Source organism: Antennarius striatus, chromosome 13 (genome assembly GCF_040054535.1).
Source record: "Antennarius striatus isolate MH-2024 chromosome 13, ASM4005453v1, whole genome shotgun sequence".
Taxonomy (NCBI): domain Eukaryota; kingdom Metazoa; phylum Chordata; class Actinopteri; order Lophiiformes; family Antennariidae; genus Antennarius; species Antennarius striatus.
The window spans coordinates 19904751-19920742 of record NC_090788.1 but is presented as its reverse complement, the minus strand read 5'-3'; the positions used below and the strand labels follow the sequence as shown (position 1 = coordinate 19920742).

Sequence of the window (15992 nt, the reverse complement as noted above, 5' to 3'; positions counted from 1 at the left end):
TTGTCTCATAGCAACCCCAGTGACCCACAATGAGGAATACATTCTATAATAATTTATATTAATCAATTATACAATAATTTATATTAATACATTATTATTAATATAAATTAGGAATAATTTATATTATTAAATTATTATTACGTTAATAAAAACTTAATAATATAAATATTAAACATTTGTATGTTTTAATAAAATATTATTAAATGTAATATAAAATTATCATTACATTTGTATTTTTTAATATAAATTTAATAATAATTTTAAAAATAAATTTAAGTTTGTAAGCTTAAAATAGATTCATATTAATCAAATATTATTAAAATACATTCATTAATAAGGTACAGAACAGAACTGGGAATGGTTATCTTGAGTTTAACCTGGAGACGAGTTGTGTCTCCTGGAACAGGTGAGGTTTACCTGTATTTCAATCCTTCATTAACAACATGATAAAATAAATCCCTTCCAGCAGTGAAATAATCAGAACTTTCTTCTTGTGAACATTTCGGATTAAAACGATGACACGCTTTAACCGCTGAGGTGCCGGACCATTAGCTCTGATTCCTCCTGGGGGAGCAGACCCTGAACGGCGGTCCTGACAGAACCCGACCTTAGGCTCGCTGTTTGTCTCCCTGTTCATTGGTGCATCTCCACGACGACCGCTGACGTTTCCATCCACACTTTATTCACAGATAACTCTCTCTGACTGTCCCTAGGAGGAAAAAGAAGTGCATTCGCTACCTTCAAGGAGGAGGCTGCCCCAGCCCAGCTTCTTCAGATTTAAGTGCTATAGACTCTCCCCCCTCCCCGTCCCCCGCCCGCCACCATCTGTACCAGCACCAGCGCCCCCCCTCCCCGAGTTGCTCCCCGCCGCCCGCCTCTCCACCATCTCACCTTCACCTGTCTCCGCTAGCGCGCACTCGCTCGCACACACACTTCCACCCGCAGCACTCGGCCGGCAAGCACGGCAACCTCCGACCCCCCAGACAACACACCCCCCACACACACCTGGAACTGTCCAGCAAGCAGACGCACAACACGCTGTCGGCCGCCAAAGCCACCGGACTTTCTCTCAAAGTTCTAACGGAGACTCAGTGATGGTCGCTGGCCCAGCTCGCCTCATCTTCCTCACCTCTTCCTCTTCCATTTCAATTCATCAGCCACGAGGGTTGTGTGTTTCTAAAAGTGTGTTTTCTAACTCCGTGACAATCAGAAACAAAAGGAGCAGGAAATGAGCTCCGTACCGTCTGGACATCAACACAGACCTGAAGCTGACATCAGTTCTGAGACAATCCAGTTCAAACCTCAGGTCCAGGACCACCAGGGGTCTGACAGCTTCCAGTCTCCCGTTCCTCCAGAAGTCAAATTCTAGCGTCATCCATGCCCCGTTATTTTTGTGAAGCACTTTCAGACTCAGTTTCTTTCTATAAATCTTACATCTGTTATGTTTTATTCTCCTTTTGTACGAGTGTCATGTCGTTTTGCTGGTGGGGAACCCAGATGGATTTTTTTTTTTAAGTCTCTCCCGTCTTTCCTTTGACTTAACATTTTGCAGCTCTGTAATTTGAGACCAAATGGGTACTATTATATTGCATTGTGTTGTAAAGTTTTATAAATGTTGGAATTCCTTATAATTAAACTTTTATATGTTTTATGTAAAAAAAAAAAAAGTGAAATGACCAAAAAAAGTTTCTACCATTTCTTATAGTTATGTTTTTGTCCTGGTGTATATTCCTGGTCGTTACTGCCCACAGCGTCCCGGTGGTCTCTTGTGTCCTCACTGTGCATGTTCAGCGTAATTAAATGATTTCCGTTCAGCTTCAGCTGCTGTGGAGCCTCCCCTCCAGCTGGGGGCGCTCTTCTACAGACGGCATTCTATTTTGAGCATGTTTGGCATCACTTCAACATGCCTTCTGTATTTTTTTTTACTCCAGATGTATACCTGTTCTGTTTAATGTGTGTTTTTCTGTAGATGAGACACAAGGACATTTCAAGAATAATTATTACTTTTAAAATAAAACAACTTGTCCCACATGTCTCCTCTGTACTTTGAAACAAAACGACAGACAACGGCCTCTTTATGGGTTTTATTTTCTCCTTCAGTGTGTTAATAATCCCAACATCCAGCGTCCGAGCTCATCTGAGACATTTCCAATTCAATACAACATGAATTAGGAGTGAGTCTCCCAAACGCTCCATCACAGCGCACAAGTACCTGGAATCCAAAATACATTCTGCAAAAAAAAACCCCAAAAATATCCCTCCGCCTGACTTCACTTTGGCCTTTCAGAAGCCCCGTCCGGTGTGAGTTTGACAAAGAATATGCATTTACAGAGCTTTTAAATAATATTCACCCTTTCATTTCCATTGTCAAAAAGCTAGTTTATTCAGTTAACCTAAAAGAAAAAAAACATGTCCAGTAAAAAAAGACAACCATTGCAATCAATAATCGGTCAAATAAAGGAAAATTCTCTACTCTTTTTAGGGTACAAAGCCATGAAACCAGAACTATTCTGATGCAAATACACAATGTGTGTGTGTGGAAACAGACCTGTTCCATTTAAATTAATGACAACACACAGCCAAGTTAAAAACAGGGTAATTGGTATACACATATTGAGGAAAAGGGGACAGGTTATAATATACTAAATGTAAATATTGACAATTATGAACACCAGTGCAACCAATTAGCAGGAGAATTCCTATCAGAGTTGTAGTGTCGACGGCATCCTCCCTCACTTCTCTTCGCACCACTGGTTCTCTTTGCGTACCTGAGGAACGACAGAATAAAAAACATGTTATTTGTGACGTAATGCGTCTTTATGAAGCGATCTGTAAACACGTTCATGACAAATGGATGATGATGGACGACTAACCTGGGCCTCCTCCTCCTCTGTGAAGTCATTTTTGATGTTGAACGTCTTCCTGATCTCCTCTGGGGTTTTGCCTTTGATCATGTTGGCCACCGTCTTGCAGGTGACGTCTAACAGACCCTTGATGTCCAGGTAGTTGGCGGCCTGGAAACAGGAAAGAGGAAACAGCAGTGACATGAGAGGAGCAGGGAGGAGACACACGTCCTCCCCGACAGACGTCTCAATGAGGACGACTGCAGGTGGCAGCGCCGGAATCACCTGAGGGCTTCAAGCAGTTCAGAGGACTGGGTTTAGTTAGTTAGTAGTTTCCTTTGTTACATAAAGTAATAACACTGAGTGAATAATGAATAATCATGTCAAATACACTCTAGCTACTGGGGGTACAGCAGCAGAACCTTCTGCATCTTTATGAAGAGGGCAGCAAGAACACACACACACACACACACACATAAATGACTGCTGATTGATTCAACCACTGTGCAGCTTTGTCTTGACCCCATGGACAAACAGGTCAACATGTTTTCTGTTTATCCTCAGGAGATCAGGACTTGTTGCATTCCGACAGAACATTCTTACTTGAAGCAGTTCTTCCTGCTTTTCTTGGCTGGGGGAGGACGTGTTCCCCCACTGACCACCAAAAATTTCACCCAAACACTTCTAAAACATCCAGACAGCTGCTTGGTTTTGATCTGAATAAACTGTTCCTGGTGTGCTGTTACACTTTAACACCACGTGAAAGCACACGGGCCTGGGGATCGGGTCTCATCCTCCTGACGGGGATCGTTTCCATGTCGACTGGATGGGATAGCTCGTGTCAGTAATGGATCCACACCACAATCAGTTCAGTTACATCTCTGCAGCTCTCGTGAGGTCACCAGCAGACGCAGGTTGGTCACACGAAGGGAGCTGGAACCCCAAACTCTTCTCCAGGACATTATTGCTTTTCATTGACCCCAAAGATAAACATCGGAATGAGACCACAGTTCAAAACATTCGGTTTCAAACTAGGTCAACACCCTCGATGCAGCCTTCTAGTTAACTCACATCCAGTAATACCAGGTAAGCATTGGTTGTCACCAACAAACCCTACATTAGTTCTCATATCACCCCCCCTCAAAATGCCAGGGGAGTCCATCAACTCAAATGACGACTAGTGTGTCTCTTCTTGGAAGCCCCCAGTGTGTCCAGCACCCATTACACAATCAGTCCTGTGCTTCTGAGGTCTCCTTTCAGAAGCTTTCTTGTTTACTCACTGCTGCCTCATTTCTTTCACCTCTTCTTGTTAAAATCAGTGCATCTTAATCCTTTTTGTTTGTTTCAATCACTTCTAACCAAATGAAGCTCAACGAATGAAAAAGAACACAGAGGAGCAGCACAAAACAAACACTCACTTTCCACAACTTTACATGAAAGTGTATCAAAATAAACAATCAGAATTCACCCTAAACATTACATTTGAACTGGAGCGTCTAACAGTCTGATGGATGCTGCTCTGAACACCTCGTGAACTCATTGGCACAACTGATATCCTTCGGTGAACTTTCTCCAACACGTCAGACATTTCTGTGTCTTCTTTATGATCTTGACCAAACCCAAGATGCATCACTCATACATTTATACAACATAATAAACCAACACTGGGAAGACCTCCCATGTCAGGAAGAGGCCATGTTTACACCAACATCTACTACATCATGTGTTTCTGTATTTGGTTCAAGTTCATGTCTTAAGATATTTACCAGAATGAGTTCAAACAAGGTGCCCTGGTCCACTTTGAGGAACTCCTGGTCCCACACAGGAATGTCATCTGTCCTCTTCTCCTTGTTCTCATCATCCTCAGGAGGTGGGGGGTCATCTTTGTGGTGGGTGCACCACTGAATCACCTGAGGGATCAAAAACACCAGTTTAACATCTTTATAAAATGTACTCTTCTAAAAGAGGATGAATCCACAGCCCACAGCTCTAACCACTCAACAGCTTAAACACACGTCTGTGGAATAAAATGTATTATTATTATTAATTATTACTATTATTATTATTATTATTACTATTATCATCATCATCATTTATTATTATTAATATTATTATTAATAATAATGATCCAACCAGATGTTTTGGGGAATTCTATCACTTTGCCAGTCTTTTGCTGTTCCAACCTTTATGACGCGTGTTTCTGGCATAAAATTAAAGACTGCAATCATATTTACACCAACCATTTAAATGATGAGATACAACTTTAGATATATTGTCTTTTTGTCCTCTTCAAATGAATATTAAAAAAGACAACAGAAATATCACCTTTTGTTTAAATTATGATGTGTGTGTGTGTGTGTGTGTGTGTGTGTGTGTGTGTGTGTGTGTGTGTGTGTGTTTGTGTGTACCTTCTTTAGGATGGCAGCGTTCACGTTAGGGAGAGGGACCGGGTCATCATCGCCTTCATCATCCATTCCCAAATCTGCCAAATTATCAATGATCATATTGTTAATTATCAATGATCAGGGATCACTCCACGATCACACACAGCTGAGAATTGTTTCGTACCTTCCAACATCGTCTTGATGGTGACGGACTGTTTGGCTATCTCAACATCCACCTCAAAGATTTCCCCATCAGAACTCTGTAACTTTATTGTGGGCATTTTCTGTGAAGCAGAACAAACAGGTTACAATGGGAACTCAGAGCAGAGGCGCTTCAACACATTCCACCGTCTCACTAATATGGTTACAGCTAGCTAAGCTAATGTTGACATGATGGCAACTCAACATGTAATCTGTTCGTCTGCAGTTAACACACACACACACACACACACACACACACACACACACACACACACACACACACACACACACACATATATACTCACCTAACAGCTAACGATTTTGAACATCAACGCTTCTCCTAGTGAAACTACAGACGTATTTTAATGTTAATCTGCCGATTTGCGTTCGTGGTATTCGGTATGAACGAGGCTAACCAGCGATATGTTTTGCTAGCTACCACAGGCTAAACGACGATAACGCTAACGAAAGCAGCAATTTAGCTAGCGTAATATGGGCTTCATTTGATGACAAAATTGAGTTTGCGTCAAAATTTAACTAAAATATCTATATTAATTATGAATAAGGTAAATTAAGCGAATCAAGTATGGTCCCGTGCTATTCCATTACCATGCACATTACTAGCATCTTAGCTTAACGTTACCGCCTTGCGATGTCAACGAGGCCTACAGCCTTCAAAAAGATGTAAACAATTTTAAAAATCTGAAGGTGAACAAAATATGAATAAAGCCACATCTGGCGGTGCGGAAACAAATACCGTTTATGTTTTTATGTCAGATCCAGAGGTGAAATTCCTCCGAAGTCAGCGGCAGACGGTGACAGACGTGTAGGACCGACAGCAGCTGGAAGCCTCCGGAGCGACCTGAGCGCTGACGACTCGAGCCCTTTGTCGGATAGCGAGGAGGGGGGCGCCAGGGGGGTACTTCACGCTCAACGAGTTTCAACCGTTTTCATGGCATCGACTGCCTCAGTCATTTACTCAGGTTTATTCAGTCTGAAGTGTGCATAGTTTGATATGGATGATATTCTAGTTACGAAAAAAAAAATTGTAAGGTTTTTCATGGGACGATATTTGTCGTAGCATGTATTTACATCAAACTGGAAGAGTGTGTGCTCATAAAATGTCAGCTACATTGGTTTACTTTGATCGTATTGCACTAAAATGTGCAAAACTAATACTAGAATATACGTAAATGCCAGTGCATTGTGTAACGAAATGTCGCCTAACGGCCATGGGGTGGCGCAGTCCCCCAATCAGAGCTCCACTGGGGTTTTCTAGTAATACAGTACTGTAGTTTGTTGTAGTTGTAGTAGGACAACACGCTTATTTGGTGTACTATGATTATTACCTTCGCCTAGGAGGAAATAATATAATCACTATGTTATATTTTTGCCTTTTCCTTTGTTATTCAACAGGATTATCTTTTTTAAATCTCCGTTCAATTTAATTGTATGGGTCTTAGACGAGAATAACATAAATGTTAATCCAAATTATTTTTGGATTATTATTTTTACTAGTTTAAAATTAACTGAATCCCTGACGAGGCCTATAACACACACACACACACACACACACACACGAGAGGCCTGTAGGCATGCAAGTGATGGGGAGGAAGACCAGCGAGCAGCTACTTCTTGGTGAATCCAATGAGTATCTTATGAAGGGGATGGTGCCTTGCTCAAGGGCACATCGGCAGGTGAACTGGCATCTCCCACTGTCAGTTCACACACTGAAATTTTCTGCCCGACACAGGTCTCGAACTGGCGACCCTCCAGTCCTCAGCCCAAAACTTAGTGGACTGAGCTGCTGCAAACAATTCAAAATAAGCTTTATTTGTCAAGTATAAGAACACATACAAGGGATTTGACTCTTGATTTTTGCCTGTGACATATAATAATGGACAGCACATTACACAACAGATTAAGTAGACAAAAAGTTATAAAACATAAAAATCTAAAAATTGAAGAAAATTATTTTTTTCTGATTATCTACGTCTCAGCATTTAATGCCAAATTAATCTTTTTCCAGTAGATGTTTTTTGGTACGGATACACTATTTCAATGGTTGGCTTACAACTCCAGTCCAGATCATTACTGGGTGAGTTTTGATAAGGCTGGATTGAACTATAGAGGAATGATAAATTTCCCTTAACCAAAAGTACATGGACCGGCTGACATCCAGTCGGTTCCATTCAGCACAGCAACAACAAAAGAAAGACATGGCAGTGGCATTATTGAGCCTCCTTCATCTTTATTATGCAAATATTTTGGTAAATACAGATTATGTGGTTCAGTGGGAGTCATCCATCATAAACACCAAGCCAGACGACTACAAAAGAGCTTTCCTTCAAAGTTACACAGGACAAAACCGTGTAAAACATGTCTGATGGGGGCTTTCTTTGTAATAATAAAAAAAAGAAAAACATCTCCATTGTGAAATCCTTTTATTCTTTTGATAAATGTTACATTTATTTAGATTTACAAAAGTGCAAACAGATCATGTTAACGTCTCCTAAACATAAGCCGTGGTGTGTGGGGTTCAAACAGAGGAGCACATCTGTCTTGGACCTCGGTGACGCCATCCAGCAACACAGGAGGGAGATTGAAACATCCATTTATCTGACGTGAAGCGAGTCCTCAGAAAAACAACAGTCTAATGATTGTGGCACACACCGTTTGGTCCGTCCAGACACGTCGTCACTAAATGCTTAAATAGGTCTTTGTGTAGATAATAATGCACACTCTTGTGTAGCCCCCGGTCTCCCACTCTCCCTTTCCTCTTCCGTTGTTTCACTGCTTTAAGGTCAGTCATCATGGCAATACTGGACCTGACTGTACAGGGTTCAAAGGTCAGAGTTTACAGGAAGTAATCTGGCGTGCGGCGAGTGACGTGAGGCTCCCCTCTGCGAGGTGCAGGATCGAACTGCAAGCTGGAGACGAGAGAAGAAGAACGAGTTTAAAACGTCTTCAGCAACATTTCTGAAGCGACTCTTCAGGACTAATCTATAGTCGGGTCAGTGGATTATAAACCAGAACACACTTCCTGCTTGCTGACAGCTAAAACTTTGCCAATCAGTTGTGCCAAATCCTGCAATCTGGCACCAAGAGATGGTTGATAGAGTTAGAGCTAAATAATCTAACTGTACGCACTGATAGTGACCTACATATAGGACCCAACTCCTTCCAACAGACACTTGTATTTAACACGTATGTGTCACGTGGTACCATGTCTTAAACAAAGAAGAGATCCAAAGCTTTTTTTATGCATCCACAGGACCAGAACGGCTGTTTGTCACACTTACAATGAGTATTTGAGAGTGTCGTCTAGTTCCATGATAGCCGCCTGGTTGCCACAGCGGTAGCAGTAGTTGGGAGCGCTAAATATTGTCACCACGTTCCTCTCATGGCACCAGTTGTAACCCTGAAGGAAGCACACGCATCATCAATCACATAGAAACAGTTCTGGAGGGAAAACATGGTTCAGTTCTAGAGAGACGTTCAGCTGACGTCCCAGACCATCGGGTTCTGGACTGACTGACACACACATACACACACACACATACACACACACACATACCTCCATAACCAGCTGGTGGGCACGGGATACCAGTGTGAGGCGGTTGGCGTGGTTGAACGTCTCGGAGATGTCTTGGCCGAAGGTGTATCCGGCTCCTCGGGGGGAGATTCCCCAGCCGCCGCGGTCGTCAGGGTCCGACCACAGCAGGTCGCACATGGGCCCCTGAACAAGAGGACACAGTCAGCGATACCGCTAACGACACCGTCGTATTTATGCTAACCGAATCGTACAGGTCGTCATCATATCGAAACAAGTTCGGTAACGTTTACCAACTTATATTTGTCAGTCTAATTTCTGGTTTTGAATTCTTTTCCTGACTTTAGCAGCATGAAGCCATTCTTCACCTCATGTGGGACTTCCTGTAAACGGTCCAGTGCTCTGATGTGATCCAAAGTGTCTATGGATGGTGACAGGCCTCCATGAAGGCAGAAAATCTGGAGTGACAACAGGAGAAACAGTTTTAGTGAACAAAACTATTTTCATTGAGATGATCAGCATTCAAATCTGTCCACGTTTGGTTCAGCCTGACGGTGGGAATCTCACCTGGGAGTCTACCAAGGCAGTGAGGGGGAGGTAATCAAAGAGGTCTGTGAAGTACTTCCACACGTTGGCGTTACCATATTTCCTTAAGCACTCGTCGTAGAAGCCGTACACTTGTGTGATCTGTCTGCTCTCATGGTTTCCTCTGAGAATTGTGATGCGTTCACGGTACCGTACCTGAAATACACCCAGAACAAATAGACTTTGCAAACCTGTTTAAAATGTCACTCTTTGAAAAAGCAAAATTAGGCCTAATAAAAGCCTCTTTACCTTAAGTGCTACTAGTAAAGTGACGGTTTCTACAGAGTAGTACCCTCTGTCGACGTAGTCTCCCATGAACAAATAATTTGTGTCTGGAGATTTGCCTCCGATCTTAAACAGCTCCATGAGGTCATGAAACTGTCCATGAACGTCGCCGCACACCGTCACCGGACATCTCACCTCCTGGACGTTTGATTCCTTTGTCAAGATCTCCTTTGCCTTTGAAGTGAAAGAGACATTTCACTCTAGTTAATAACAATTCAGGATAAAACACACCAGCCAGGGTAGAAAATACAACACTGTACATGAGTGACCCCAGTTTCAGAGGGGCAACAAAGATTACGACAGATAATGACCACAAGGGTTTTGAAGAATATCACCACATCACAGCATTCTATATCCAAAAAGATCAACATGTGACTTGGCTACTTTTTATTGCATATAAAATCTTTGGTTGATTCCGAGTCCAGGTTGAGTTCTTGAGATATCAAATTCACAATAATGGGATGGAAGCGAAAGCCGCTATTGAGACTGGTGTTTAAAAAGGTCTCCATCCAACTCCACTGGTATATAAAGACGTTCCCCTTCACTTTGTTCTGCTCAGTGAACTGCAGGAGGATCCCAGTGAGCCCGTTCTCTAATCAAATGCCCTGTACAGTGTCATTTTCTCCATCACTCTTTGTTCTCCATCTTCACTGCAGCAACAGGCAATTTCCTGCCAGACTCTCTGCACAGTCCCCGCCTCAGCCCCCGGTAAATTAAGATGCAGCGCAGCAATTACCACAGCAGCATCGCAGGCAAAGCATCTCCAAGGAAATAAGCCCCATCCCTGTGTGTGTGTGTGTGTGTGTGTGTGTTTTTCATGTGATCCTGCATTGCAGTAATTTGACAAACAACTAGTGCTATGCTTCAAAAACTGAAACGTTTCACCGTTATGAAGCACGTCTCCACCGCAGCATTACATTACTACAGTCATACCTAAAAGTAAGCCAGTCCAAACAGGTCTGGTTGGACGTCGTCCACTCTGCCCACACTTCATCACAACAGAATCTAAATTTTGCTGCAGCAGCGTGTGACTCACTATTGTTGCCAACAGAGTGTTTTTCAAAAGGAAACAGTGGCTTCCTGTTGTCTACCCATGAACTAGTATGAACCAGATCAGGTAACGCTGGGATCAGAGTGAATAAAACATCACTGAGACCCAAAACAGGGTCTGGTCGTGGAGTTCAGACAGTCTGAGACACATGGGAGACAAACACAGACAATACAAGTCACCTGTCCAACCAGCCTCTGTTTCTGAACACCAGAACTCGACCAGAGACACGCCCTACCAGGTGCTTTGAAAAGGAAGACGTTCCTTCTTATCAACCGTTTCCTGCATGGAGGCCTTGTGATGGGTGGTGGCAGACGTTACATAAGCATCTCACACAAAGCACCGACCACACCTGAAAAACCGCCACGGAGGCTGTGGGGATTGAACCTTAGCCCACATAACAGCTGATCTCAAGAGGTCAGGAGCCACCCGGTCTACAAACTGCTCAGGCAGCAGACTGCCCCCATGGCGAGTCAGCGTTTTCCCCCACCGCTCCAACACAACCCCATTAAAGGGAGTTAGACAGGGCCAAGGTTCCTGTGTAGTCCATAGAGAAACAACCATAGACGATGACCTCACTAAGTACAATTATGGTGGTTAAGGTTCAACATCTTCCTGACATCAGCATCATAACCAGTGAAAACAAGCATTCATATGACGGCAGGCTAAGGTCCTTCTCTTTGGATTCTCGCTGAGGCACCATGTCCTAAAATTTAATTTACTGTGAAATTGATATTGAATCTAATCTTGAGGGGAAGGACATACTGCAACACTGAAAACTGTCAAATATGCAAGATGCAAGTTTTAATTGTAAGCAGCCCAGAAAAAAAAAAACTTTCCTTGGAAAATAAGAATGCAGCAATCCAGAGTGTCCAAAGGCTTGGACACCACTGGTAGCATTTATGGCAGGTTTTAGCCTTTAGCTTTGAGGACTGTGGACAGCTGCAGAGTCATGAGATGACCCCACCCACAAACATTAGCAATAGCATGAGCAGAGAGCCATAAAAGCAGTCGTGTGGTTGGAGCAACAAGACAAAATAAAATACCATATTTTAAGGAACACTGCATATTGTGTATCATGATAATGTATGGCATTTACAGCTGAATGAACATGTGAGGGTACAACAGCCCCGATACCCTGTTCAGAGAAAACTCTGATGATGATGATGATGAAACAGAAGAAGTCCATTAACGTCACCTAGTCTACGAATCCACAGCACATCTCGATCCTTCGGACTCCCACACCTCCAAAAACAAAGCAGCCTGCTCTGACTCAGTCAACAGAGTGATCCTGAGTCATGCACCCTGGGTCCTTCAGCAAGGGCTGGGCGTGTGCCTGACGCAACTGAAATCAATCACATCCTTGGCTATTTTTAAACAGGGAAGCGCATTCAAACGGATGGATGGACGGATGGGTGAGCCAGCACATCCAGTACGTGAAGCAGACTTGTTTCGAGGGTTTACGAGCTTATTTCAATGAAGAGAATGTTGACCTCAGGAGAGAAACTGTGCAGCTTCATCTTCATCACCTCTGTAGCTTCATCTTCATCATCTGTGCAGCATGCTTTGTTTTGTGCTACAGTTAGCATTAGTTGCCGAGTACCCCTCTAGAGCTTTAACACAAACTTCTACTGGATCGGTTACTTCTGTCTGAGGCGGTGAAATTAATTGCCTTCTCTCCTTTGCCGTTTTTACGTCTCGTGCCATCATCTGATTCGTATACGGAGCGCTGCATGAGTACGTGAAACACTTCATGTCATGTCAATAAGTCAGCGCACCTGATAAAACTTTTGAATGATAACGTACCATCACCAAGACTACTAGATAAGAACATGATATAATGCAGCATCAGCCGAAGTTAGCTCATAGGCTCCTGGGACGTATTTATATATTACATGTGGTACGTTTAGGAAACGCATCAAGAAGGATGCTGGGAACAGACTGGGGTTTAACTCCAGCTCTAATGCAGAACAGCAGGAGCAGCTAAAAAACATGGATGTGGTTAAAACAAAACAAAACACAAGCTTGTGTTATTGGCTCAGCAATCAACGGTGACTGAAAGGTAACAACTGCTATAAGCTGACAAACACGTCTGTGGTTACAAACAACACCACCAGAGGAAAAATCACGTCAGGCTCTAAAACATGGAGGACGTCCAAGGATTAGCGGTGTTCAGGGCAGTCTGAGCAACTGCATCATGTAAAGTCTGTCAGTGGTTGAAAACCCTGACAAAAACATCAACAACCCTCCAGCCCTGGAAAACATCTTCTAACATTTGGAATTGTGTTCATCTCCATCATCATGTTAATAGGTGGTCAAACCCAAACCTGAGCTCCTGGTAATAAAAGTACACCAATGCTCCACAACCTGGATTGTCTCCATCACACATTCAACCGAACAAACATTACACAACCAGACGTGAGCCATCATGGAGCTCATCTGTGGACAGGATGACATCATCAGCCCCCTGCATCCACATTAAAAGTGCAAAGTCAGCATCTACCCACTATTTCAGTTTGCATCCTATTAAAAACAAGAACCAACGCGGTCACAGAATGCAACATCCCGCGACACCCCTGAATTTAAACTTTTATCCTGACCTACTTGCATAGGTGAAAGATCAAAGCTAGTGTTCTGACCTACTTTCATAGGTCAAAGCACTAGTTTTGATCTACTGGCCTTCTCCCTCATCTATCTTATCCAGTTCTTGAGTGTACAAAAAGTTAAAATTTAACCTTGACCTAGTTTAGTCAAGGTCAACATCTAATTTTCATCCCCTTTGCTGCCCGAGTAATGTGCTTTTTGTTTCATCTTTCCATCTGCAACGGTTGTGAAGATATTTGGTGGACTAACGAACGAACGGACGAATATACGAACACTGACAATTACAATACATCATCGCTTTGAAGCGGGATGTAAACATTAAAAAAGGGGGGTAATAATGCGCAATTATTAGACTGTCAAAGCCAGCAGGCTAACAGAGATGCTACAGGTCCCTCTGACCCGCCATAGCTAGCAAACACGTTAGCATGACCCGGTGACACCGGCTGTAGCTCGTTATTCTAGACGTTTCTGACAAGCAACGAGTCAAAAGCCCCAGAAGAAACCGGCTAGCCACTCTGAATGACTGTCAAATGTACGCATGGCGCAGTGAAATGTACACTACAGACGCCATTTTAAGAATGTCTGGAAGGCGTCATTGATGAGAGGCAGAGTAAGGTGTCCGTGAGGGGAGAAAGCTCTGAACGCCTCACCTTTTCACACAGTGTTTTCACCTGACCCTCCGACAGCTGCTTGCAGTCGTTGAGCTGCTCGATCCACTGGTCGATTTCTTTCGTAAACGCTTTTTCGTCCATTTTTTGTTTTTGTTTTTCTGTTTTCGAGAAAGTTGGTTTTGTCGACAGGCGCGCTGGTTACGGTTTGAAGGCGACTCTCCCCAGAAGTCCTTCCGTCTTCCGGAGCCTCTGACGCGGACACACGAGCTGCTAGCGGCCCGCCACCGACACGCGCGTGAGAACAGCTCGAGCTGCCAGGTCGCTATGATTTGACTGCTTTGAACCTGGAGGGGGGAGGGAGGGGGGATCCACCCTACTTGTTTGGTTGTGTGGAGCTACGTGTGCTCGAGACTTCCGTATCCGGTTGGGTCCTCCAAAATACAAGTAATGACGTCAACGAATTAAATTTTTTTTTCAAAACGAATTACCTACTGTATACAAAGTGTACAGTGATTTTTTAAAAAATTCCAGGGGTTAATATGCAATAGCATTACATACATTCATATAATGTGACTACTACTACTACTACTACTACTACTACTACTACTAATAATAATAATAATAATAATAATAATAATAATAATAAATACAAGATAATTTCCTTATGAGGATTGTAAAAATATACATCTTCTTTCATAGAATAAATAGTTTATTTATGAAAGAAGCAAATTACAACAGTTTCACGTTTTAAGGTGAAGTTCTTGTAAAGTTCACACATGATAAAGCTGTTGAAGACCTTCCATAAGGATGCTGACAGTTATTGAGGCCCCATGTAAAAAGATAGATAGATAGATAGATAGATAGATAGATAGATAGATAGATAGATAGATAGATAGATAGATAGATAGATAGATAGATAGATAGATAGATAGATAGATAGATAGATAGATACTTTATTAATCCCGGAGGAAATTGTATAAGGAGAACATATTATAGATAGATAGATAGATAGATAGATAGATAGATAGATAGATAGATAGATAGATAGATAGATAGATAGATAGATAGATAGATAGATAGATAGATAGATAGATAGATAGGGAAATTTAAATGTTACAGTAGCATTCAGACACAGTAAGTATAAGAACAGACAGAAACAGGGAAAATATATATTATACAATATACAATATTGAAGAAAATTAAAACACAGGGAAAGGGAATAATAATATTACAACTTTTTTTTTAATTAAAATTTTAATGATCAATAAGCGAAACCCATTCCTAGATCCACTTCAAAATTTACTGTTATTACATTAAAATCCTTTGCCCACTTTTGGAGACCACGTTGTGGGGATGAACGGGTTCATGCGTCCCTATTCTTTCCCCACCGGCGGGTCTCCCGGTTTCCGGTCTCTCCGGTTCGTTGTGTTGCACTTGACTCACCGACAGAGCGCCGCCCGACGCAAATAGCAGTCGGAGACCAGAGCCGGCCCTCTGCCATTGGTCCAGATCCGCTTCCTCTGAAGTTCTATTGGTCCACCGTCTAGAGAAGAATCACCAACACACCCCGGAGAGAATACATCATCGCTGCTTGTGTATTTTCTGGATGATGTCATTGATTCACATACAGCCCTGTTCATGTAGAACTTCCACGAACACCTAATGCTTTCAACGAAGGTTAATCATTTGTTCACCTACATGAAGGTGTGTGAGAACAAAATATGTCACTGATCTGATGTTAGGGACACGAGTTCCTCCACCTCAAATTCAAATTATAGAGGTCATGAAAAACCCTGGCAGGTCAAACAAAGCAAATCCAAAACAGTTCAAAGAATATTTAAGTACTGGGTGATAGAACCAAGACACTCCCTTGTAAAA

At 42.5% G+C, this 15992-nt stretch overlaps 3 protein-coding genes across 11 annotated transcripts in view; 1 reads left to right on the top strand and 2 right to left on the bottom strand.

Moving 5' to 3' along the window:
• The window catches only part of tcf7 (transcription factor 7), a 51546-nt gene extending 49521 nt beyond the window's left edge, over positions 1-2025 (top strand). For 3 of the 9 annotated variants that reach the window (XM_068330822.1, XM_068330829.1, XM_068330824.1), the window contains one exon: positions 714-865. In XM_068330822.1, the coding sequence (XP_068186923.1) occupies positions 714-781 (68 nt within the window). In that variant the 3' untranslated portion in view covers positions 782-865. Of the gene's footprint in view, positions 1-689 lie in introns of all 9 variants that reach the window. The other 6 variants (XM_068330828.1, XM_068330826.1, XM_068330825.1 and 3 more) reach the window with 4 other exon arrangements.
• A 44-nt stretch (positions 2026-2069) lies between these two features.
• On the bottom strand, positions 2070-6342 carry skp1 (S-phase kinase-associated protein 1). Its single transcript, XM_068330832.1, has 6 exons — positions 6186-6342; positions 5412-5511; positions 5252-5325; positions 4610-4753; positions 2874-3014; positions 2070-2768 (listed from the first exon to the last, which is right to left on the bottom strand). Exons 2-6 carry the CDS (start codon positions 5506-5508, stop codon positions 2733-2735), a joined length of 492 nt encoding a protein of 163 aa, XP_068186933.1. The 5' UTR covers positions 5509-5511; positions 6186-6342; the 3' UTR covers positions 2070-2732.
• A 1515-nt stretch (positions 6343-7857) lies between these two features.
• ppp2cab (protein phosphatase 2 catalytic subunit alpha b) lies at positions 7858-14466 on the bottom strand. Its single transcript, XM_068330885.1, has 7 exons — positions 14154-14466; positions 9816-10025; positions 9549-9722; positions 9350-9439; positions 9006-9167; positions 8731-8849; positions 7858-8358 (listed from the first exon to the last, which is right to left on the bottom strand). The coding sequence occupies exons 1-7, from the start codon at positions 14253-14255 to the stop codon at positions 8286-8288; spliced, it is 930 nt and encodes a 309-aa protein (XP_068186986.1). The 5' UTR covers positions 14256-14466; the 3' UTR covers positions 7858-8285.
• Positions 14467-15992: the final 1526 nt, after the last annotated feature.

Coding starts and splice junctions, on each gene's coding strand:
- skp1 (XM_068330832.1), bottom strand. CDS start 5,508: ATGCCCACAATAAAGTTACAGAGTTCTGATGGGGAAATCTTTGAGGTG. Junction 5,326..5,411: donor CATCAAGACGATGTTGGAAG/GTACGAAACAAT, acceptor ATAATTTGGCAG/ATTTGGGAATGGATGATGAA. Junction 4,754..5,251: donor ACGCTGCCATCCTAAAGAAG/GTACACACAAAC, acceptor TTGATCCCTCAG/GTGATTCAGTGGTGCACCCA.
- ppp2cab (XM_068330885.1), bottom strand. CDS start 14,255: ATGGACGAAAAAGCGTTTACGAAAGAAATCGACCAGTGGATCGAGCAG. Junction 9,168..9,349: donor TACAGGAAGTCCCACATGAG/GTGAAGAATGGC, acceptor CCTCTTGTTCAG/GGGCCCATGTGCGACCTGCT. Junction 8,850..9,005: donor CCCACCAGCTGGTTATGGAG/GTATGTGTGTGT, acceptor TGCTTCCTTCAG/GGTTACAACTGGTGCCATGA.